This window comes from Notamacropus eugenii, chromosome 5 (assembly GCF_028372415.1).
Source record: "Notamacropus eugenii isolate mMacEug1 chromosome 5, mMacEug1.pri_v2, whole genome shotgun sequence".
Taxonomy (NCBI): Eukaryota; Metazoa; Chordata; class Mammalia; order Diprotodontia; family Macropodidae; genus Notamacropus; species Notamacropus eugenii.
Window position 1 is genome coordinate 133003018 of NC_092876.1, and position 23845 is coordinate 133026862.

Sequence of the window (23845 nt, forward strand, 5' to 3'; positions counted from 1 at the left end):
TATCAGGGCTCTGCAGAAGATACCTGGGCATATTGCTCTTCCTGACTGGAACAGCTGTCTAACCCTCTGCCAGGAGACAAGCTTTCCCTGAACTGGTCTTCTCATCTGTGGTAAGGATGGGGGGGCAAGGGGAGGGAAGTAATCTGTATTCAATGTTCTCTATAAGGAGAACGAATAGTTGCCATTTTGCACAAGAGAATCTTCTACCCCAAGACCTCAGAGTATTGAGGAAAAGGATCACTGCACACAGGTCTGGAATGTTAAGTTCAGGAGTCACCCTGCTCTGGGGTTCTGTGAGTCAAAGGGGAAGTATGGTGATAGGGGGCTGGGAAGGAAGCTCCTATACCCTGGTCATACTCACTCTCTGATGACATCACAAAGGGAATCACCTAGTCCCTAGGGGAGTCCAGCCTCTGCCCCACCCTCACAACTCTCCCTTATCACCCAGGTAACCTGACAATTGGCTTGACTGGAAACAGGCCCCAGCCGTCCATCCCAAAGGAGGGGGTGGGGGGTGGGGGGAAGAGGGGTAAGGGGTCTTTCTTCCTGTCTCCTAGAGTGGGGAGGACACTAAGGCCACCCTTTTGTACTCTCTGTCTGTCTGGATGGTGAGTAAGAGCAGAATCTTTTTCCTACCATTTCCTCCTGGTCACTCTGGTCAGCTGAGGACCTTTCCTTTCCTTCTTATAGCTCACTGGAAACCTAGTATTGCTTGCTTTCACTGAGTGTGGATGATATTAAAGCTAGTCAACCCAACTCTAAGAAACTGAGGCCCAGAGGTAGATTAGGGTCTTGGCCAAGGTTACGTAACTGGTCTGAAACAGAGCTAGAACCTGGGTTTTAGCCCAGGACTTGTGAATCTGCTGCCACTGATTCACTATGGGTTCTTGGCAGCTATTTTAAAGCCAGATTTAAAGAGGAGAAGGAGAAGGTTCAGTGTCAATAAATGTTTCTTTAATGAATTAATGAACAAAGGAATGAGTGACTGAATTAAAAGCAGGTGCTCAGAGAACTACTGTACAGAGAGAGGTACAGGGCAGAGAGGCCTACATTCTAGTTTCAGCCTTTGCATAGGGTCTGTGCCAACAGTTGCTTTTCTTCTCTGACCCTCACCTCAGTTCCTCCCCAGGTCCAAAGGGAACAAAAAAGCCCCGGAGGAGAATGCCTAGTTAAGTGCATTAAAAAAGGAACACAAGACTTAGAACTAGAAGAAGCCTTAGAGCTGATCTAGGATCTATTCTGACCCTGTCATTTTACTGAAAGGGAGGGGGCCTTGGAGGCCCTGAAAGCAGAAGGTCAGGGGTCACACAGGTTGAGCTGGGTAGTTCCTAAGTCAGTGTTTACTGTGAAGGGACCTTACTGAGGAAAGAGGGCAGTGTATCTGATGATCAGCTAAGGGTGCTCCCTCAGCTCTCCCTCCTGGATCTACCTCTATTGCACCCTCCCAGTCCAATCTATTCCCGGGGCTCCTAGGGAGACACTGAGGTGACTTTTTGTGAATTGAATGCTTCTTCTATTTCCCTGGACAGCCCTTTTCAGGGACCTGAGCGATTTGTTAATGGTTAATCTCTGTTTGGCTTTGGGCAATAACTTCTGTTACTTGGTGTTCTCCATCTGTGTTTGCTTTATTGTCTCCTACGAAACTAGGTGTTTCCTGGGGGCCAAGAGTGTCTTCTGCTCTTTAGAGGGGTCTGGCTCACAGAGGGATAGGCCTATATTCTGCCCCCACCCCTTGAGTCTAGGAGCAGTGTCTTTCCTCAGGGAGATTCCTAGTCTGAAGTAGGAATGTAGAAGGGACTCCCCACTCCCATCCCTCCTTACCAACCATGGAGCTCAGGGAGTCTTTATATTTCCTTTCCCTCTTCCAGTCCTCGCAGCCAGTCAGTCTTTCATATTGTAGTAATCCTAAACCCTGGTTCCCTGCTCTGGGAAGGGTCAGTGAATGAAGGCATAATCTCCGGTTCTGAGGCCCAGAATAAGGGAAATGATTTGTCCAAAGTGGTGCAGCTGGTCCCTGGGACTGTTAGAACATAGTGGCATCTGTTCACACTGGGTTTCTGCCTGTCCTTGCATCCCAGTGTATCTAAGCAGGCCGGCAGGTAATAAGCACACAATAAATGCTTATGGACTGACTCACTGACATGTTACACCTCCAAAGTGACCTTAGTGAACAGCCAGTCCAATTCCTTCATTTTGTTGAAAGGAAAGCCACACTCCAGAGGTCAGGTTACTTAACCAAGGTCAAACAGCAAATTAGTGACAGAACCACTAGCTAAGTCTCCTAGCCTCCCATAAGATGTTTTACAATTCATCTTTGTACCACACCCTACCCACTCTAAAGTAGTGGCCACACTAGAGTCCAGTTCTTTCTTAAAATAAGTATTGTAATACATGAATAAATAATTAACTCAATTGTAAATCCTTAGTTTCTAGGAACAATTCACAACTAAAAGGAATACAAGTACACCTAGTTCTAGAGAACCTATCTATAAACAGCTGCTATTTTGCCAAATAGGTCAAGCAAGGAATCATGATTTGCTTTACAAAAGAATTCTTTGATTTACAGAAGGGATCCCATGTGGGGCCTGTTTGGGTCCCAGTGCCTTGGATGTGTTTAAAATGGACTCAGATGCACTAAGGTTCCTGGGTACCTACAGCTCTTGAGGAACATGGCTACTTGTGAGCTCCTACCACAGCCACCTCTGGTCCCTACCATTAATGCTTTCCAGAAAGGATTCTGCTCTGGTTTAGTTTTGCACCTTTCGGGCCTCAGTGGGGATTGTGGAAATGGGAAGGCCCACTGAGGGTTAGACTCTATCATCTTCCCCAGGTTGGACAGCCTAGGATTCCAGAAATCCAAAGCTTGTTTAAAGTCCCTCCTCTTCCCTGGGACTCAGTTTCCTCTTCTATAAGGTGAAAGGGTTGCCTGGGCTCAAGGATTCCTTTTAGTTCTGCGCAGCAGCCTGGGAGAGTGAAAAGAATGCTGGACTTGGAGGCCTCTGAGACCTGGATCAAAGTTGTCAGCCCCAGCATTTTACTGGTTGTGTGACCTTAGGTATGGGACTTACCTCCTCTGAGCCTCTAGTTGTCTCATTCACTTGCCTGCCTGTTGGCTGGGAGGGTAAAGGCCTTCTCTCTCCCCCCACCTCCCCACACACACTTTTTGGAGAACTCTGTATGCCTTAAAATACCACAGAAATGTTAGCTTTTACTATGATTACTATTACATTAATATAGCACATTAAGATCTGCAAAGCACTTTCTTTACCTGTTACCTCATTTGATCCTCACAACAACCCTTTAAAAGGTAGGTTATGTTCCTCATTTTACAGAACTTAGTAGCAGCAGCAGCAACACCAATCTTAGGTTTCTTGTAGAACCTCAACTTTTAGAACTGGAACCCAACCCAGTCATTTTATAGATGAGGAAACTAAGCTTCAGAGAGGGGAAGGCACTTAGACACAGTAAGTGTTAAATGTTTGTTGCATTGAAGTATATCTCTAAATCCTATGATCACTTCGTACTGGCAGCAGGTGATCTGGGTTCTACCTCGGGCTCCACTGCTGGCAGGCTGTGTGATCTGGGTTAAGGTCCTTTTTCTTTTCTGAATCTCTCTCTAGCAGTGGTCACTCTGGGACTGACCAGGGCATCAGATATGAGAGTCACCAGGCTTCCAGTTCAGCTACTTTATGTGTGTGACCTTGGGCAAGTCCCTTTCTGTCTCTGGGCCTCAGTTTCCTCAAACTCTGTAAAATGGGGATATTATTTCTTCCGTATGCCTCAGAGGAGAGTGACCTTAAAGGGATATAGAATTAGAAGTTGTTCTTATCTAGGCTCTGTGCTGTGTGATGGGCCAGATGTCTGTCAGCCTTTAAGTGTAGGCCTCTGTTTCTGGAGTGGTACAACGTACAAGAACACTGGCTGCCCTGGGTGTCCTCCTACCCCACTCACCGGGGTCAAGGATTTCCTGGTCTGCTCCCCATCCCCTCCTGTCCATCCCCTTCTCCTCCTCCTCCTCCTCCTCCTCCTTCTCCTCCTCCTCCTCCTCCTCCTCCTCCTTCTCCCCCTCTAACCTCTCCTCCCCTTTTTCTCTCTCCTCTCCTCCCCCCCCCACTTTTCCCCTCCTCCCTCAGTTCTCCCCTCCCCCCTCCTGCCCCTCCTCCTCCCTCCATCCTCAACTGGGACCAACTCCGCTCCCCCGGACTGTCCTCTCCTTCCCTCGGACCTCCACAACTCCGTCCCACCCGGGCCATGCCTCCCCCTCCTCAGCCCCTGCCCCCTCTCCCCTCCCACCCCACCTGCCCCCAGCCCCGCAGCCTCCTCCCCTCGGGCGGGGCGGGGCGGGGCCGGGCGGGGCGGGCGGGGCGGGGGAAGGCGGCCGTGCCGCGGTGGGAGGTGGTGGAGAGGTGCGGGTGGGGGCGGGCGCTAGGACCCGGGGGGAGGGCGGGGCGGGGCTGGGCTGCGGGCGGGCGGCTCGTCAGCTTCACCTCCGCAGCTTGGAAAAACCCCAGCTGGAGCGGGCGCCGGCTCGGGGGCCGGGAGGGGTCCGCGGGAGGAGGGCGCGCGGCGGCTTCCGAGCCCTGTCCCCTCGCCCCCTCCGAGAAGCGGCGGCCCGGCTTGCTCCGGCAGCGGCAGCAGAGGCGGACACTCTTGCTCCCCGGGCCTGGGCGGGGGCGGCCGCCGGAGCAGGTGAGATGCCCGGCCGGGCCGGGCCGGAGGGCGCTGCGCGGGGCCCGTCGCTGCCCCGTCCCGGTCCGTCCCCGCGCACGCAGCCCCCGCCGGTACAGTTCGTCGCGGCTCCGGGCCCCTTTGGGTTCCGAGAGAGGAACGTGCCGACCCTTCCTCCGTCCTCCCCAACTTGGGGCACCCCTGGTTGCCCTCTGGCCCCGGAGCCCCTGCCAGCCTTCCAGGATCTGCCCTAGCCTGGCTCCCAAAGCCCTCCGATGTCCTCACCATCCCTGAGTCCCTTCTCCATCTCTTCCTTGCTGACCTCACCAAGTTTCCAGCACCCCCCGTTCCCGAGGCCCCGGAATTCCCTGGCCATTCTAGTTCAGGGGACCCTTCTGTCCCAAAGCTCTGCTTGGAGCTCCCCCGGCTTGGTCCCTGGGGTCTCCTCTGCGCCCGCTTCTGTTCCCCAGAAGCCTAGGCTTGCCATTATGTCCCTTAGCACCCCCCCCTCCAGATCTTCTTGCCCCGGGCCCCCTTTCTTCCCTGTCACTTTCCCCATATGTCATCCCTCAGGGCCTTGAGCCTCTCCTGGTTCTCACCTATGCCCCAAGATTCAGTTCTCTTCTTTTATATCCTCATTCAAATGACTTGGGATCCTGCTGTCCCTTCCCTTTCCTAGGACCTGGTATTCTTTCTCCCTCTCCTACTAGGGTCTCCCTTTGCCCCACCTCCCAGACTCGCCAGTCTCTTTTCTGCTCTGTTCTCCCCTGGAGGTGGGATTTGGTATTGCCCCTGGAGGCCTCCAGGGTGACAGGTGCCTCCTCGCTCTGGGCTCATCTGGGGTTCCTCACTCTCTCTCTCCTGGTTGGGGATAGATGGACTAGGAAGGTTCGTTTTGACTCTCTTGAGCCCTAGAAAGTATTCCCTATTGTGGGGTGGGGATTTGTGTCTGTTCTTGCTGTAATCCTGGACTCCTGCAGCCCTTTCCCAGGCTTCTCTTACCCCTGCCCCCATCCTACCAAGAAGATAAGATGTGTCCCTTTGTTAATGGGACACAGTATTCCTGCCCTCCCCCTCCCAATATCCTCTGCCTCCTGTCTTCATCCTCTAAGTTCCCTTGCTCACTCCAATCCCCAAACCGGTCTTTCAGGTCCGGGGAAGGCTGAGTCAGCCTTGGCAGAGGCTTGTGCCCTGGTGAGGACCTGGGCCCTGGAGGTTCCCCCCCCTTCGGATTCCCCCTTCTCCATGGAGTCCTCGGATGGACCTCAGGCCCCCCGACCAGCACTGGGCAGAGACAGCGTGCAAGTGCCTGACGACCATGACTTCCAGAACTTCAGAGCTGAATGTGAAGCTGAAGCAGGCTGGAGCCTGACCTACAGCAAAGGTGGCTTGGGAGTGTGGGTGCAGGCTTTGGATCTAGACCGACCCCTTCACAAGATCAAGGTAAGGGCCCTGCCTGGGCCAGTGGAAGGACAACAGGAGGTGGGGGGGGGATGACCCTTGGCCCTGACCTCTGATCTCTTGGGCTTGGAATCTGCATGACTCAAAACTGTTTGTAAACCAATAAGTCTTTATAAATAAAAATGGAGAAACTGAGGCCCAGAGAGAGTTGTGGACCTGCTCAAGGTCACACCAGAAGCCATTGATGGAGCCAGAACTCCAGCCCAGTTCTAGCCTCCAGCCCTCTTCCTTTCTCCACCCCAACTGCCCGATTCCTTGAGAAGTTGTCTCTTCTCCCGAAAGATAATCTCTCTTCATTCTCTAACACTTTATGGTTTCACAAAGCACTTCCCCCCACACATACACCTTTGGTAGGAAGGTTATGCATTGTCAGTAGCTTACAGGGGAGGAGACTGAGGCTCTGTCACACAATGAATTGATGGCAGAGCCAGGACTCAGTGCCAAGTGTCTCAGTCCAGAGTTCTTTCTCCTTCTTCCCATAGTACTCTACTTGGCTCCCTGCGACGTTCTCTTGATAACAAAAACTTCCAGTTTCATCTTGCCTTATAGTTTACAAAACTATTTCCTCACAACAACCCTATAAAATATGCAGGTAGTGGTATACCCATTTTACAGATGGGAAAAATGCAGGTGAGAAAAGGAAAGTGATTTGTCCAGTATCCTACATTAGGTCTGTAAGAATGGGCAGGACTTGAATTCAGATCTCTTCTTTTTTTCCTGTTATAGTCAGAAGCTGCTCTCTCCCCCTCTGTCAGCCCTCACTGCTCCATCCCCCAGGCTTCCTCCTTTCCAACTCCCTTGTGCCTGGTCTTAGTCACTTAGGCAGAATAGCCTCTCACAGCCTGGTTCTGTTGAGATTCCATTCTCATTCTCTCAGAAGCCTTCACTCTTTGAATTTTTCCTTGTAACTCTTTCTATGAACAAAAGCCAAGTTTTCCTGCTCTGTGCCCTGATCCCCTCCCTCACCTCCATCTTCAGCTGGGCCTCCCTACCCTCCAGTGTCGCTCACTGCCAGGCATCTCATGAGTCCAGCAGCTCTCCACATGCTTTCTACTTGGTTGTATTGGCCTGGGCAGAGCAGGGGTTGTCTATGGTTCAACCCGGAAAGATTTCAGTGAAAGAGAGGATTACTGGGCCTCCCAACTCTTCCTCCACAGCTATTGGCCTTCCCTCAAGGGGTGGCTCCCCCCAGAACTGTCAGTACACACGGACAGGGCTAGGGAGGTATGCTGAGCTCAGGACACAGGGAAAAAACTGCATCTACCCCCAAGCCTTGTAGAGTAGATAGAGGGCTAGAGCTGAGTTTAGGAAAATCTAGGTTCATCTTGTCTCTGTCACATACCAGCTCTGTGACCCTGGGCCGTCTCCCTTAAACCACACTCCTATCATCGCTAATATAGAGATAACAGTGGCTGCCTTATGTAACCTGTCTCACAGGATACAATGTCTCAGGTGAGATGATGCCTGCAAACCTTTAAGAGTGCTTAGGGTGTCTGGCATGTAATAGGTGCTTAATAAATGCTTACTGACTGACAGTTGTCAGGTTTGTGATTATTTAGATGAGGAGAGGCTCAGTATCACTTCTCATTAACCTAGGGACTGCAGAACCATTGTATGGGGCAGGAAGGGAGGGGGTGAGTCTGTGATTCCTAGTCCTTTCATCTGAACCCTCAGCTCTTGGCTCACCTTCAGTGGGAAGGTTTTTGACCCTTTGTTTCTTTGAATTGCTTGAATTTTGTATTCACATCCTAGATGGGGGAAGACACATCTTCCAACTCCGAGTGGGAACTCCCTTAGGTCAGGGTCTCTTTTTCTCTCTTGGTCTACCCACATTGCCCTATATCAGTAATGCATGACCCAGAGAGGTCTGGGGATCTGAGTTCACATGTTTAGTTCAATGTTTGCTCTCAAATGTCATCCCTGTAATCACACAGACACACACAGACACAGACACACAGACACAGACACACACACACAGACACACACACACAGACACACACACACACGACACACACACACACACACACACACACACACACACTCACACACCCCTCTCTCCTACCTGTACAATGGGGAGATCCATAGATCCATCCTATGGAGAGGAAGCTGTTGGCAGCTATTTCTTTCTGAGTGTGTCTGTCAGGGACCCTTAATTCTGCCCAGTGGGGAACTTCCTTCTCTCCTATGATTTCCTATCTTTTATTGTTTAACCTCACAAAACCTTTTCTCTCACTGGGGATAGGGACATGTACTTCCAGTGAAGGTGTCTCCACACTCAGCACTCCCCTGCTGATACCTATTGTATCTGAGGTCCTTCCCATGGGGAAGGAATCTTGTTAACTCCCTTGTAAAATGAAGTCAGGCTAAGGTCCTTTTCAGTTCTAATCCTGAGATCTCATGATAGCCTCCGAGAACTTTATCTTCCTGCCAAGACCCCTGCCTTGCCCATGCCTGGGGTACTCCTAAACCTTGTGTCCTCTGCAGCACAAGCCCAAGGATTCTTAACCTGAAGTCTGGGAACTTGTTTTTTGAAAACTGTATTTCAATATGATGAATTTCTTTTGTAATCCTATGTATTTTATTTTATTTAAAACCTTGATTCTGAGAGGGAACATATGGGTATCATCAGACTGCCAAAGCCCAAAGGGGCCCATGACACAAACCAGATTAAGAACCCCAAATTCTTCCCTCATGCTAGTCCTATCCTCTGCAGACTCCCACTGACTCCCTGCAGAGAAGTGGGTGGGGAATCGTGGAGTGACTAGTCTGTTGCCCAACTTGCAGAGGGATTGGGGGATGGGGGAAACAAGGGTAGTTGTGGGCCTTGGGGAGGCTACACAGGCAGGATGTCAGAGCTAGAAGGAGCCATCAGACATAGAGATTGACAGACATAGGAAGACCCTTAGAGATGATCCCCAGAAGTTTACAGATGGTGGCCATGGTGCAGAGAAGGGTCACCTAGGGTTAGCCAGCAAATTGGTAGTGAACCTAAATTCAGAGCCTGGGCTCTTCCAACATTCCATTCATGGCTTTGACCATGATACTCAGTATTTAGGGACTAGGAGTCATCCCTCTCCTAGGAGATGGTTCCATGGGATGAGAGTTGTTCCCTTTTCCTTCCCAGGAGATATGCTTCTGGGCCTTCTGCACATCCTACTGTGAAATTTCAGAGCTGGGTAACAACTTCTCTTCCCCTTCCTTCAGGTCCCAGGCCTTATTTTCTGGCATCTTTCTCTACATATCTGTCTCTCTCTGGGCTTCCTGTTAGTGTTTCTCCTTCTCCGAAGTAGGAACAGGATTGGGGAGGGGTGGGGATGGGGAGTGGAATGACTCCCTGTCCTCAGCTCAGTCTGACCTGATCCAGGTACCATAATTCCAACACCCTGGGGCCACCCTCCCACCCTGCCCTGGCTCTACTTATAAGTTCATCCAAGGTAAAGATTCTTTAGTTTTTGTGTTTGTATCACAACCTTGCCCATAATAACGGATTAAGTGTTTATTGGATTGCATGGAGTCAGAGACCCTCCTCCAGTGAAATGTGGGCTATATACAGTATTTTCTCAGGCAGGAGACATGCTGTCCCCGATTTCAGAGATCCTCTCAGGGCAGTTGACACTGTAACCCTGGCAGCCTGGGCTATAGACCCTAAGGGAGGACCAGATGTCTGCCTGGGAGGGGCTCCAAGGAGGGGCTCAGCCCAACTTTTCTGGCCTGCTTTTGGCTCTTCATCCCTCAGTAGGGCTTCTAAAGGCATTTCTGTTGTTGTCTGAGGCTGATATTTTAATTAATTTCAACAAGATTGATGCCATCCCTCCACTGGGCAGAGCTCTGTTCTTGAAGTTGAAGGAAAGAAGAGTTTAGCACCAATGGAAGGAACTTGGTCTGTCTAGTAAGGACTTGAGGCTTTCTGACTGTACCAGGCACTGTGCTGACAAGAATTATTAAGGCCTTTGCCTATAAGCAACTTTTGTCATCCTGGAGATAAAGCATTTAAACAGGTAAATAAAAAGAAGGTAGACTGGACAAATCAGGGAAAGCTTCTAGCAGGTGGTCATGCCTGAGCCAAGTCTTGAAGGCAGCTAAGGATTCTGAAGGGCAGAGGAAAGGAAGGGGAGTGCTGTTCATGTCTGGCATGAAGACAGCCTTTGGGAAAGTAATGCCTCAAAAATCTGTTTTTTAAAGCACTTATTATGTGCTAGACAAATAGCAAGGTGAATCAGTCAGTCCCTGCCCTCAAGGATCTCACATTCTAATAGGAGAAATAGCATGTAAATATGTAGGTACAGATATAATCAGAGTATACAAAGGCTTTCTGAGAGGGGGAGGCATTGGCACCTAGAGAGCACCGGAAAAGGCTTTCTCCAGAAGGTGGGATTTGAGCTGAGACTCAGGAAGCCGGCAGGCAGAGGCGTGAGGGTTCCTACAACTAGTAATACAAGTAAGAATATTATCCTGTTCACACATTTCTTAAATGTTCGTTGTGGGCAGAGACTTGTGCTGGACATCAACGGAGATGAAACATCTAGATAAGACTTGGTCAGTGCCTTCATGGAGTTCACAGTTAGATGCAATGGGATGCATTGCCAACAATTACGCACAATTTTGTTTTATATTTTGAAATTACTAGAAAGGTACAAAAAGCTATATGAGAGTAATGGAGGATCAGAAGAACCTTCCTGGAGGAGACAACGTTTGAGCTGTGCCTTAATGATAGGTAGGGGGAATACAAAAGACGAAGAAAAGGAGAAAGGCTTTTCCAGGTATGGGGAAAAACTGTGAGCCAAAGCAGAATTGAGAGGGTATATATATTCAGGGCAGGAGTACCTTCTCCTCTGGATTTTGTTGTTAAATCGTTTCACTCATCTCTGACTCTTTGTGACTCCATTTGGGGTTTTCTTGGCAGAGATACTGGAGTGGTTTGCCATGTCCTTCTCTAGCTCGTTTTACAGATGAGGAAATGGAGGCAAATAGGATTAAGTAACTTGTCCAGGGTCACACAACTAGGAAGTGTCTGAGGCTGGATTTGAACTTGTGAAGATGAGTCTTCCTGATTCCAAGGCCAGTGCTGTATTCACTGTGCCACCTAGCTGCCCACGTTTCTCCTCTGGCTAACATGTGTTCTTTGGGGCAGAGCAGGAATAGTGTGAGAGAGGCTTGTTTCAAAGGCATTGAATGCCAAGCCCCTGGAGATTATTTGAGAGGAGGAGGGACATGGTCAGATCAATGGCAGTGGGTAGAACGGTAGATCAGAGCAGGGGCAAGATGGAGTCAGGAGGCTGTGTATATGCAGACTATGTGAAGGTAATCCACAGAGTCCTTAGAAATCCCATCCTAGGGCAGCAACAAGAAGCAGAAGGGGTGAGATGTGAGAGCTGTTGTAGAATTCAAACCTCTCCTGTTCTTTATGGGTAGTTTGAGGTCTTATATAACACAAATAAAAGTGTTCAAACCTTTTCCTCATTTTCTTCCCTTCTTTGTCATTTAGATTGGTACTTGGTGGCTTGTGGGGCTGCTCTTACCACAATGTCTTTACGGTGCTTAGAGAAAACACTGTGAATGGTCTCTACCCAGTAAGATTTGTTAGTATTAGGAACATTTGCAGCTCTCTGGCACCAGGCATCCAATCTTTCCTTGAAGCCCCAGGAGTTTGTGCTGTCTCCTTGTTTCCATAACCGATCTTGAGCATCATGTTCCGGCCTGCGAATGGTCCTGGAGCCCTGTTGTCAGGGTCTCTCGGGCTGTGCCAGTTGTGTTTGCTCTCAATGTTCTCTACTATATTAGGCTTCCCAAGGTGTTCAAAGGCAGGCATGTTGCTGTGGAAGCGATACCATCTTCTGTGGGCACACAGCAGCTTCCTGTAGCAGGGGCTGCTGAGACACGAATACCCCTTTTATTGTTTAAGGTGACTTAGAAGTCCTGGCAGGGCCTAACCGGGTTGTAGACATAGGAAGGGAATGGAGAAGGCTGAGTCCTGATGCCTTTTTTCTCTCCTAGACCTCCTGGTCTTTTCCTAGGGAACCGGAGCAAGGTGAGACATGATCAAGGGCTTTGCAGAAACCTCCAAGGACAGGGAGGAATGTAATAGTTTGAATAGGTTGAGAGTATGTGCAGAGAAGGCCAGTGATGATTGCTGAACATACCTTTTGTCCCTCCTGGGCTTCCCATCTCTCGTCCCTTCTGATCATAACCTCAGTTGACATCATAGAAAGATATCGCCTCAGGGCCAGTAGTGCTTTTACAAGCATCTGATGCAGCTCATTCATGCAGGGCATTCTTACTTACAGTACCCCTGAAAAGTGGTCATCTAGTGGGAAGGTCACTGACTCAGCCAGCAACAACCCACCTCACTTCTCGACAGCTTGACTTAGGAAGTTTGAACCAAGATTTATGCCTCTGTACTTTCCCACTAACTGGGAGGGGAGACAGGGCAGGCATGACCATCCTGATTTTAAAGATGAGGGTATTGGTGCCAGGAGAAGGAGAAATGACCTGTCCAGAATCACTCAGTAAGTGGCAGAGACAGGGCTGGATCCCAGATTTCCTGACTGTCCCATTCTTCAAGTCTATCCCAGCCAAGTCCTTTGGGGAGGTGGGGTAGACCATTTAACTCCCCGGGATGTGATAGGTCACTTGGCCTAGTGACTAGAGAGCTTGACTTGGAGCCAGTAAAACAAGAGTGAGTCCTGACTAGCTTTAAATGGAAATGATAATATTAGCACCTCCTACCTCACAGGATGTTGTCAGGATCAGATGAGATCCTATCTACAGGTCATTTCCCAAATCTGAAAGTGTGATATGAATGTCATCTGTTGTCATCATAATTATTACTGATATCCTCCTCTAAAGTTTACAGAATGCTTTTCTCTTAACGACCCTGTGAGAGCAGTTGATGTACAAATAGGATTATACCCTTTCTACAGATTAGGAAACTGAATTATAGGGTGCAGACTCTTAACTCAAACTTAGATTTCTTTGGGAAACTTCGTTCCAGGTTCTTCTTGTTTCTCTGCTTGGATTGTCACTCCTTACCAGGGTCACAAGATATAGATGAATAGTGACCCTCTTATGAATGAATGGGGTCCACCCAGGCCTGGTTGAGAGTTGATTGAAAGTAACTAATAAAAATAGGTAGTACTTATGTAATATTTTCAGGTTTACATAGCACTTTATAAACATTATCTCAGTTGATTTTCACAACACTCTTGTGAGGAAGGTGCTATTATTCTCATTTTACAAAGAGGAAACTGTATGGAGGAAGCTAAGTGACTTGTTCAGGGTCACAGACCTAGTAATTATCTGAGACAAGATTTTAACACATCTTTCTGACTCTAGGTCTGATGGTCTGTCCACTGTGCCACCTAGTTGTCTAAGATTGGGGTTAGGGGACCTCCCCATCCTCAGGTCTAGTTCCTTTCAGTTCATATTGACATACAGTACATTCAGGGCCAGATAAGAGATGAGATTCCTTTATGTAGCAGAGTCCTTGGGACTACTACTCTCTCCTGCCCTTCCTCCTGAGCTATTCCTCCAAACCAGCTGCTTCCTACCTAGGGAGCTAGGCCTGGGTAGGGTAGGGCAGCCCCCACTCCTACCCCAACCCCCAGTGTAAACAGAGGAAAGACCAAAGGGCCTGTCCCTTCTTTGTTCTCTCCATCTGGCTCAGGGTTAATGTATAAGCAGGTTTTGTAGACTGACCAGCATGATCCCCCGTGACTGACTGCTTTTGCAACTCTTCTTATCCCAGCTTGCAGGAATGGGCCCCTACTAGTTGAACCAACCTCTTCTTTCTTTAAGAGTTGAAAGGCACTGAGATTCTGGGTTCCAAGAATAGTTCCTTCCCTTGCCCTCTTCTCGCCTGGTCGGCCTTCTCCTTGCTTACTTATGGCCTTTTAGACTTTTGATTCACTGAACCTCAGAAATCCAGAATTACAGGAACTGGGAAGGGATGTTAGAATAAAAGTGTTACATCCATGTGAGCTCCTGGCATCAGTTAGGTTATTGCACTGAGGTAGGACATGGAGACCCAGATGTGATGAGGCTTGTTCAGAATCACAGGGCAACTTGCTATGACAGAACCGAGAACAGAATCAGTCCCAGATCCACAGTCTGGGCTCTCCTCACTATACTGTTCTGATTCAGTCTCTCCTTTTTGTCCCACCAAACACATGCTCTGCTTTTAGTACTCCTTCCCTCTATCCTGTACCTTTGGGTCCTGCTCCCTTGCTGAGAGCTCTTGAGGCCGGCTGCTTGGGGACAGGAGAGCAGAGAAGACCCATGGAGCACAAGGGAGGAAGATGTGAACAGATCTAGAGACCCTGTTCTCTGGGAACACAGAGTTGGAGGAGAAATGATCCCCTGACCTTGGGGAGTCCCCAGTCTCAAAAGGAGACATGATTCCTACAGATAGTTAAAAAGCCATTTATATCTCTGGATCCTCCAGGCTGCTAGAGTTCCTGATGGATGGAGGTGGTCGGAAAGAATAGGAAGTTTGAATAGGTTGGGAGGATTGGTAAAGGTACTCCTCATGTGTGGAGGGCCAGGCTCACCTAGGGGTTAGAGTGGCCTAGCTGGGATGGAGGGTGTGTGTGTGTGTGTGTGTGTGTGTGTGTGTGTGTGTGTGTGTGTGTGTGTGTGTGTATGTGTGTGTGTGTGTGTGTGAAAGAGTGAGGTCAAATTCATGTGCTTCCTCTTAGAGAATGAAATACACCATTAGTACCCTCCTATAGAGGTACATGATTTCTCTTTACCCTCACCACAGCAGAGGTGGAAGGTACCCATTTCCACTTCCTGTTGGCTCTCCTGTTCATTCCTCTTCTCCTACTTCTAGCAGACTCACATGCTTCCATGCCCTGGGGTCACAGCTTCCTAGACTAATCATTCTTTCCATGTATTTCTGTGGGCCTCAGTTTCCTCCTCTGTGTATTTCAGTTAGTAGACTTATTAGCACCTCTCCTGCAGGCCTGCTGAGCCCCAAGAATATAGACACAATGGAAAACAGCCCTTGCCCCAGAGGAAATTACATCCTCGTGGTAGATTAGGTGTCCCATGGCGGGAAGGTAGAACCTAGACCTGAACCAAAGTGTTGGTATTCAGTCTGAGAGGTTCCTGAGCTGACCTCTTGGTCTCTTTCATAGCCCCAGACTGAAGTTTTCTCTGTTGATCCACTTTTCTTTGATTCCTTTCCTTCAACAATTAGCCAGGGAAAGTACTAGAAGGGACATCAGATGTTGTCTGGTCCAGGACACAGATCTGTGCAATAATCCATTCTAGGTCCTCCATCATCTACTTGAAGACCTTATTGTCTTCAGCTCTCTAGCTGTATCCAGGCCCCATAACATTTGTGCCCAGATCTGAGCTGGATCCCAGTGGTGGCTTAGTGGCAAAAATTCCCAAGCATGCCTGGGACAGCTATCTTTTCCACAGTGACTTGCTTTGTGACTTTGGCCAAGCAACTCCCTGCCTCTGGCCTTCTCTTCCTCTTTAAAATAAGGAAGTTGATGGAAGCTGCAGGGACTATCCATGTGGACAAATAAAATGCTTTTTGTCTACAATATGTGGCCTTCCTATAAAAAAACGGAGGTCTCTATCTGGTTTAGGACAGCTGACTAAGCTTGATCATTCCTTTCCATACAGTGAAAAAATAAATGAATTAAACAAAGAGGTTGGGCTGGATGGTCAATGATACTCTGAATTCCCAAGATATAGGGCATCATCAGACTAGACGGACAGGTTGAAAGAAGGTGAAACTGGAGTCTAAGAAGGAGGATGGAAAAGGAGACCCCAATATATTTTCTAAGCCCTAGACAGGAGAGGTACTCCTTGATAGATGGGCAGCGGGGGTCACTACAAAATAACATCGGTTCAATTCCCAACATCTTGTCAGGTTGGGGAGACAGGAAGAGGAGACATTGCCTCAGAGTTTGGGGAAGGTGGGCATGCCCAGCCTGGATGGGAAGGTGCTAGACTCCTGCCTCTGTAACAAAGAGGCAGCAGATTGTAGCAGAAAGCCTTGCAAAGTCAGGGGGCCTGGGTTCCAGTTGGAGCTGTTTGAACCTGGTTCAGCTCAGTCATGGTTCCTGAATCCACAAAAAAGGGAATATGATAAGCCCTGCCCTCCCTTCCTCCAGCTTTGTAAATGTGCAGGACTGTAGTAGAAACAGGAGCTGTTATTAGTTAACATACAATACAAGGTAACATAATCAAGTACTGCCCTGGAGAATGGCAGCAGGTTAGAGAGCAAAATCTGGGCTGGTCCAGGGAGGCCTGAAACAGAGGGAGCTTGAGCTGGGTCTAAGAGGTGTGTGTGTTGGGGGGGATTGCCCTATCCAGGTAAGTCTGACCAGGATGGCACAGAGCTCCCAGCTAGCCTATCCAGCTAGAATTCATTGGAGGGGCTTGTCCTCCCCTAGAAGAGAAATAGACTTGTTTTTGTCCCTCTCCCCTTCCCCCAACCCCCTAGCATGGTACTTTACTCATAGTAGGTATCTGTGATTGGTAGAATTGAGTACAGATTGGCTTAGGGTGGAATCCATTTCCCTGAGGGGAGTCTGGCCTTGTGATAGAAACTGCCAAGGAAACCGTTGGAGATATCATTGAATGTCACAGCTGGAAGAGTCTTCACCACATAAAATGGGAGAGATGGAAGGGGTTTCACTAAAGGGAGAGGTGACTTACCCAAGGTCATGCAGCAGGCAGGTTATTGGAAGAAACAGAGCTAGAAACCAATTTCCTGCCTCTTGGGCTCTAGTGGTGACTAAAAACTGCCCCTATGGAATGTGTGTGTGTATGTGTGTGTGTGTGTGTGTGTGTGTGTGTGTGTGTGTGTGTAATATTGTGTGGTGGTTGAACTTAATGACCATCTTGCCCCTTCCAGCTCTGATTCACTGGCCCTGGGTGTGTCTATTCAGACTTGTGGTGAAGGGCCAGTGGAGGTAAAAGCCAGAGTACCCACCTCAAAGCTGGCTTTGTGCCCATTCCCCTACCCCCATCCCCCAGGGGTTGGGCCCTTTAAACTTTAATGATGCTGGGCTCAGTTTCCAGCCGAGACTCTTTAAAGTTTCAAGAGCCTAGAAAAAGGAGGAAGGGAAGCAGAGAGAGAGATGGATTTCCTTTCTCTTGCTCATTTCCATGCTTGGCTAGACCTTAGAGCCAGGGCTGAACCAAGGGAGTGGGTAAAATATAACCTCTAGGGTGGACCTTTTGGCCTCTATAGCTGGTCTGTCTAAAATGGGGATAGGGGAATGAGGTGACTTTAGGGAGGATGCCTGAAACCTGGGAGGGCCTGACTGCTGCAGCGGTTAAAAGGGGATAAAAGCTCAAGCAGATCAGATATCACAACTGGAAAGGACCTTTAAAATCATCCGGGTTAGCTTCCAGGAGGCCTCAGTTTCCCCATATGTGAAACTAACCTCCGGGACTAAGTGATGTCTGAAGTTCCTTCAGGGTCAGACAGTTAATCTTTCTGGAAAAGAGCACCCAGTGGCAGCTGGATTTAGGGTTGAACATGAACTCATGTTCAAATTCTAGGTCTGATAGTTACTCAATCGGGTGACTTTTGGGAAGTCCTTTTTCTGAGCCTCAGTTTCCACACCTGTCAAAGAGGGATAATAATCCTTTCCCAGTCTTTAGTGGCTTTGAAGTCAGGAGTGTTATCTTTGACAAGTGATTTTAGCTCTGTTAGTCTTAGTTTCCTCATTTGTAAGATGGAGATAATACCTCACAGGACTGCTGTAGGGATCAAATGAGAAAACATAACTGCTTTGCAAACTGTAGAGACCTATGCAGATTTCTGCCATGTGGATTATTATTTTTAATAACAATAAAAGAAGAATGATATATTGAGAAATCAAGTGGTAGGAAAAATTGAACCCAGGAGTCAGGACCCAGGTTAGATTTCTGGGTCCATTCCTTGTTTGGCCTTGGCCAAGTCACTGACATGTCCGCTGGATTTCCTAGAAGAGATGGCATTTGAGTTTTGTTTAGACAGAAAATGCAGCTGTTTGTTTTAAAGGGTAGAAATTTAACAAATAAGGAGGAGGGGAAAGGAGAGCTAGCCAAAGAAATAGGAGCCAGGGTAGCAAACAAGGGAGTGGGCTCTGCCACAATGGGCCAGTTTGGCTGGAGTGCAACATTCATGGAGAAGAGGGGGGGAAGGGAGTATTGAACTAAGATTGAGAGAGTGTATGTGTATGGTGGGGAGGGGAGCTGGAACGGGGCCCTGAGTGCCAGGCATTTAGGTTTGAACTTTATTCAGTGGGCCACAGAGAGCTTCTGAAAAGGATTGTAAGCAGATGAGAGACCTGACCAGATGTGAGCATGAGGATGATTAGTCTGTCATCCTGAGAAGGATGGGTGGGGTTGGTGGGGAGAGGGTGTGGAAAATGGGAAGACCTACTTGGAGACTGTTTCAGGAGTCTAGGAGGATCATCTATTGGATGCATGGCAGTGGCAGTGTGAGCAGAGAACAGGGCACTAGATCAGGAGGTGGGACTACAGGACCTGGTACCTGATTGGACAGAAGAGGTTGGGGAAAAAGATAACGCCAAGGTTATGGACATGGGAGGCTGAGGAAGTGGTGGGGCCTCTGACAAACAGTCAAGCAGGATCCGGCTTTGGGGACCAGGAGGCAGTAAATGGAAGCTGCTGAGTGTTTGCTTATTTTATGTTCTAATTATTCTAGATCATTAAAGCAGGACCTCTAGGAGGCAGCACATGAATTGCCAATTTCCCTTCTTCTGTTCTTTAATCAAGCTAAATGCAGTTTTTTATTTGGTTCTTGTTTATAAAGACAGAGACTGTCTCCCTCTTAGAAGAGTGCTTCTTGAGGGCAGAAGCTGTCTTTGCTCAGATTCTGGCTTTTCTGAGGTCAGGAACACTGTCTCACCACCCCTTGGGAGTCCCTGAGACTGAGGGCTGAGGCTTTTCTTAGTCCTTTTCATTCTACCACAAGTCTCCTGCTTCCCTCTGCAGTGCTCCCAGAAGGTGCTCCATTTTGTGTCCCACCCTTTAAGAAGTAACATCACATTGAACCTGAGGCAGCAAGACCTGAATTCCAATCCTGCCTCAGATCAGATTTTAGCTGTGTGGTATTGGGCAAGACAATACTCTGGTTCCTCATCTGTAAAATGAAGGGGTTGATCTCTGTAATCCCCAGGAATGCTTCTTTCAGATCTAAACCTATGACCTGATCATCTCTTGGGATAATACTAGCCTCTTACCAGCTTTTCCATCTCTCTCAGAGTCAGGGTTTGGGGAGAGGTCCCTTAACAGCTTTGCTGGCAGGGGCCCCCACTTTGCCACGGCTTCCTGTGCTCAGGAGCCAGAGTCCTGACCAGGCCACAGCCAGCTTTGAGCCAGTCTGGGAGATCAGAGGCTTCTGGGTGAAGGCAATGCAAGGGAAGGCCTGGACTTGGGGAAAAGGAGAGAGAGAGAGAAAGAGAGGGAGAGAGAGAGAGGAAGAGAGAGAGAGAGAGAGAGAGTGTGTGTGTGTGTGTGTGTGAGTGTGTGTATTTGTGAGACTGTGTGATTCATACTTGGTCATTGCAGCAACAACATTGTGTCTGATCCAATTATTTCTCTAGGTCTGTATCTTAGGTCCTCCTTCTCTCTTCTGTTTTCACAATCTGTCTTTTTCTCCCTTCCCAGTTAGTCAGCTCTTGCTGGTCTCTTTCTCCTCCCAGTCTCCCTCCTAGCCTCCCTGTTTCCAGGCTTTCTTCCTGTCACTTTCTCCTTTTGGCATTTATTATCATCTCCTTTCTGGTCTCACTGTCTCTGTTTACCTTTTCCAGTCTGTCTCTTTTCATTTTACTTCTCCCCTTTTCCCCCTCCTTGTTTCTTTGCCCCTTTTCCTTTCTTATTCTTGACTACTCTGTTGCTTGGGGTGGGAAGGGGCAGGTCGGTGGGGGCCTAGAAAAAAGTCAGGGGAGGAGGGGGATTCATGTTGGATTCAGGGTGAGGAGGAGAAGGCTTGAAATCAAGGAAGGATGTGTCTGATGGTCTGGAGACTATAGTACTGGCCCTAGAGTCCCCCAGGGAGAAGGATGTCCAGGGAAACAGGGCTAGAGAGAGCAGTGAGGATGAGTCACTGGCAGAGAGGAGAGAGGGAAGAGACACCAACATAGCTCACTCAGCTCCTGATCTAGCAGAGGTCCAAAAGCTCTTCCTACTGTACTAAGCTGCCTTTCTAGGACAAAGCCAGGCTGAAAACTCAGTCCAGTGGAATCCCAGCATCCCGCCGCCTCTCCAAGCATCTTTCTTACCCAGTAGGACAATAGGAAGTTAAGATATCCACAGATCAGAAAATACCTTCTCGCCTCTTTCAATCATTATACACAGAACCATGTTGGTATAGTAGAAGGAGCCACAATCTTGGAGGCAGAAGACCTGAGTTTGAGTTCAGCTCTGACATTTATTATGTCTCTGACTTTGGGTAAATCATTGCACTCTCAGCCTCAGTTTTCCTTAGGGTCTATAATATACTAACTCCTTCACAGGGGTGTGTGTGAGGAAAACACTTTGAAACCTTAACAAGCTAGAAAAATGGGAGAGCAGCTATTATTATTTACCTGTGTGTCAGTTTTCTTAGTAAAATAATTTATGATGGAAAAAACTCTAGATTTGAAGTTATAGGACCTGTTTGAATCCTGGGTCTCTCGATTCTAGACTCTAGACAAGTTGCTTAACCTCTCTAGGCCACAGTTTTGGGGGATCATGGGGTTTTTAACTTTTTAAATATCAGTCATTTTCAGACATACCCACTACCCCAAAGAGCGCTTCACCTTAAGCCAACTAACAGAATGACTGTATTTGACATTGTGTGAAACATTCTGAACCTCCAGTCCTCACCTTGTTACCTAAAGAAGAGCAGTGAGATTCAGGTGTCAGCCACTCCCTAGTCCAACTACCCCTGCTCACCCCCAATTTGTATACTCATCTTTACAGTTGAGCAAACTGAAAACCAGAGAGGTAAGTGACTTGATCAAAGGTACAGAAATCAGTAAATGGTGGTACAGCCAAGATTTGAACCCAAGTTCTCAGACTTCAAATCCAGTACTTTCTACCATACTCTGCTGTTTCTCTACAAAATAAAGTTTTGTATGAGAATGGGGATCCTTGCCCTTTTCTGTGTCCTGGGCCCCTTGGGCAGTCAGTCTGGAGAAACCTATGGACCCTTTCTCAGAATGATGCTTTTGAGCTGGAAGTAGGGGTGCCTGTGATCCCCCCTGGAGACGCTGAGGCCAGTGGATCCCATGAGCACGGGCACTCTGAAGGGCAATGGGGTAGACCCATGGAGTTGTCGGGAAGAAGGCTTGGAAAGTTTAGAGGAGGGGATGTGAAGAACACCACCAGGCTGCCTGAGGAGGGGCAAACCTGCCTGCCCAGCATGTCAAAATTGCTATGCCAAGCAGTTGTAGTGGCCTGTGAGTGACCAGACTTCTAGGAAGGGAGCCCCACTATCAAAAAATCTCTTTTCTTTAAAGTCAAAAAATAAAATACACAAGAGTGCAAGGAAGCCAGTTACTATGAAATATAGTTTGCAAAATAGTTTTTAAAAATAGTTCATAGAGCCCAGGTTAAAATTAAACTCTAGGGTTAGATGATCTCTAAAAATCTTTTCTAGTCCCAGATCCTGTGGTCCTGTAACAACTGAGGGTTTGAAGTGTCCAGTCCTCTTAAGGTCTTCCTCCTCTGAATTCTCTGGTTCTTGTCTGGACATTTCCACTTCACTAGCCAGTTGACCCTGGGCATGTCATTTCTTTCTCTGAACCTTACTTTGCCCATCTATCAAAGAGGGCTAATTATCCCTGCGCTCCCTCTCCTGCAGGCCTGTTGTGGGGAATCCAAGCAATTTGGTAGATCAGGGAGTGATGGAAGAATGTGAGCACAGTCAGTGTTGCTCTTAACACTTCTCGCATTCTGCAGTAGCTATCTTTGCGAAAAAAAACCCAACCAGAACCCTAGCCCAGCCTTGAGTGCAGCTTAATGATTCAGCAGCTCAATCCCCACTGCTGCTTTGCTGCAGGGAAATTTATCCAGACGCAGACCTTTTGGAACAGCTTGAGTTTTTGTGTTTTTGTGTTTTGTGTGTGTGTTTTTAAAGAATTAAGCCATCTAAGTTATCCCACAAGGCCCTCCTAAAAACTCCAAGGCAGCAGGGAAATGATGCTCAATTAAATGTCTGGTTAATGTTTATCCTAGCAGCACATTCATTTTAAGATGTCCAGTGTAATCTGGCAGCAAGTTGTGCCTTTGTGATGTGTGTGTGTGTGTGTGTGTGCGTGCGTGCGTGCGTGTGTGTGTGCGTGTGCGTGTGTGCGTGTGTGCGCGTGTGTGCTCTGGCACACAGGGTCCCCTTTGGAATCTGTGCATGCAGCTCATTCACTTTTGTTTTATTTTTTCATTGTATTTATGTATTAGGTTTACCATACAGTGTTTTTATTTTTTTTTAATTTTATGATTTATGTGTGTGTGTGTACACACAGACCCACACTCCCCACACCCACATAATCCTTCTCCTTTCTCTAGCCAGCAAGGTATCTCTTAGAAAAATTTAAAAAAAAAAGAGAGGGGAAAAAAGCAGTTCAACAAAACTAGCCAACACATCAGCTGGATCTGACAGTATGTGCAATCATGATCTTTTTTTTTTTTTGAGATAAAAGTTTTATTGCTGCCTTATCAGTCAGTCAGTTAATAAGTATTTATCAAGTGCCTATTATGTGTCAGACATTGTGGGATATAAACATAAGTTAAAAAACTTACACTGTAGTGAGGGGAAGATCGCTAACAAAAGGCAATAGAGAAGGGTTGGGGGAGGTACCTCGCATGGGGGTCTGACGGAGAAGCAGAGTAACTGGTGGGAAATAGGGAGAAGATTGTGGCTGATCCCCTTCCTATAGAGAAGCTCTGGCACCCCTGGCCCTGCCCTCCAGTCAGAGGAGCGAGTCAGAAGGGCATTGATGAGATGTGAGGACCAGGCAGATTCAATCTGGCAGCATAATGAGATTTCCTAAAGATGAATTTTCTGGCGAAGAAAGGTATGATGGAGACTTGCAGAGAGTCCACAAGTTGTGGAGTTGGTTGGAAATAGAGCTTTTGGTTTGAGAGCAGTCATTTCTATACCTGCCATACCAACCTCCCTCCCCTGCCCCAGGGAGACTTTCTTTTGTCACCCAAAAAAACCAGTTAAGCCGAACTCGCCCAGTGACCTCATTGGACTGTAGGTGGCATTTCACACCCACAATCCCTTGTGTGAAGGAGGGCGATGATTCTTATCATCTCTTCCCTAGGCCAAGATTGGCCATCTCAGGTACACACCACGTTTGGCTTTGTTCTAGGGCTGTTTTTGTTTACCTTAGTGTAGTTCTTGTGTATATGATTTTCTTGGTGCCACTTAACTCTTCATCAGTCTGTATTTGCTTTCTCAGGCTTCTCTGAATTCTTCATGTTCATTATTTCCATTGCCTTCACGTACTATAATTAGTTTGGCCATCTACCTCAGGACCATTTTAGAAGAGCTGGCCCACAGCTTGAGTCATACCTCTGCTGTCTCCTCTTGGTGTGAATGGAGGCCTAGGCTTTCCAAGGCCCCCCCAGTTCAGTCCAAAGTCAGTCTCTTGGGTCCAGCTAAGACACCAAGGTTTCCTGAATGGTCCCAGTGGAAAGTTGTATCTGTTGTCCAAAGGCCAGCCTCATTAATTACATTTCTGTTATGATCTCA

At 48.0% G+C, this 23845-nt stretch overlaps 1 protein-coding gene and 1 non-coding gene across 3 annotated transcripts in view; both read left to right on the forward strand.

Moving 5' to 3' along the window:
* Positions 1-497: 497 nt before the first annotated feature.
* Positions 498-23845, forward strand: part of STARD10 (StAR related lipid transfer domain containing 10) — a 37943-nt gene continuing 14595 nt past the window's right edge. The window contains exons 1-2 of one of the 2 annotated variants that reach the window (XM_072610958.1): positions 498-608; positions 5819-6111. In XM_072610958.1, coding sequence (XP_072467059.1) covers positions 5914-6111 — 198 coding nt within the window. In that variant the 5' untranslated portion in view covers positions 498-608; positions 5819-5913. Of the gene's footprint in view, positions 609-4485; positions 4690-5818; positions 6112-23845 lie in introns of those variants that run through there. The other variant, XM_072610957.1, reaches the window with a different exon arrangement.
* Positions 15626-15763, forward strand: LOC140509402 (small Cajal body-specific RNA 3). The gene has a single exon (XR_011968726.1).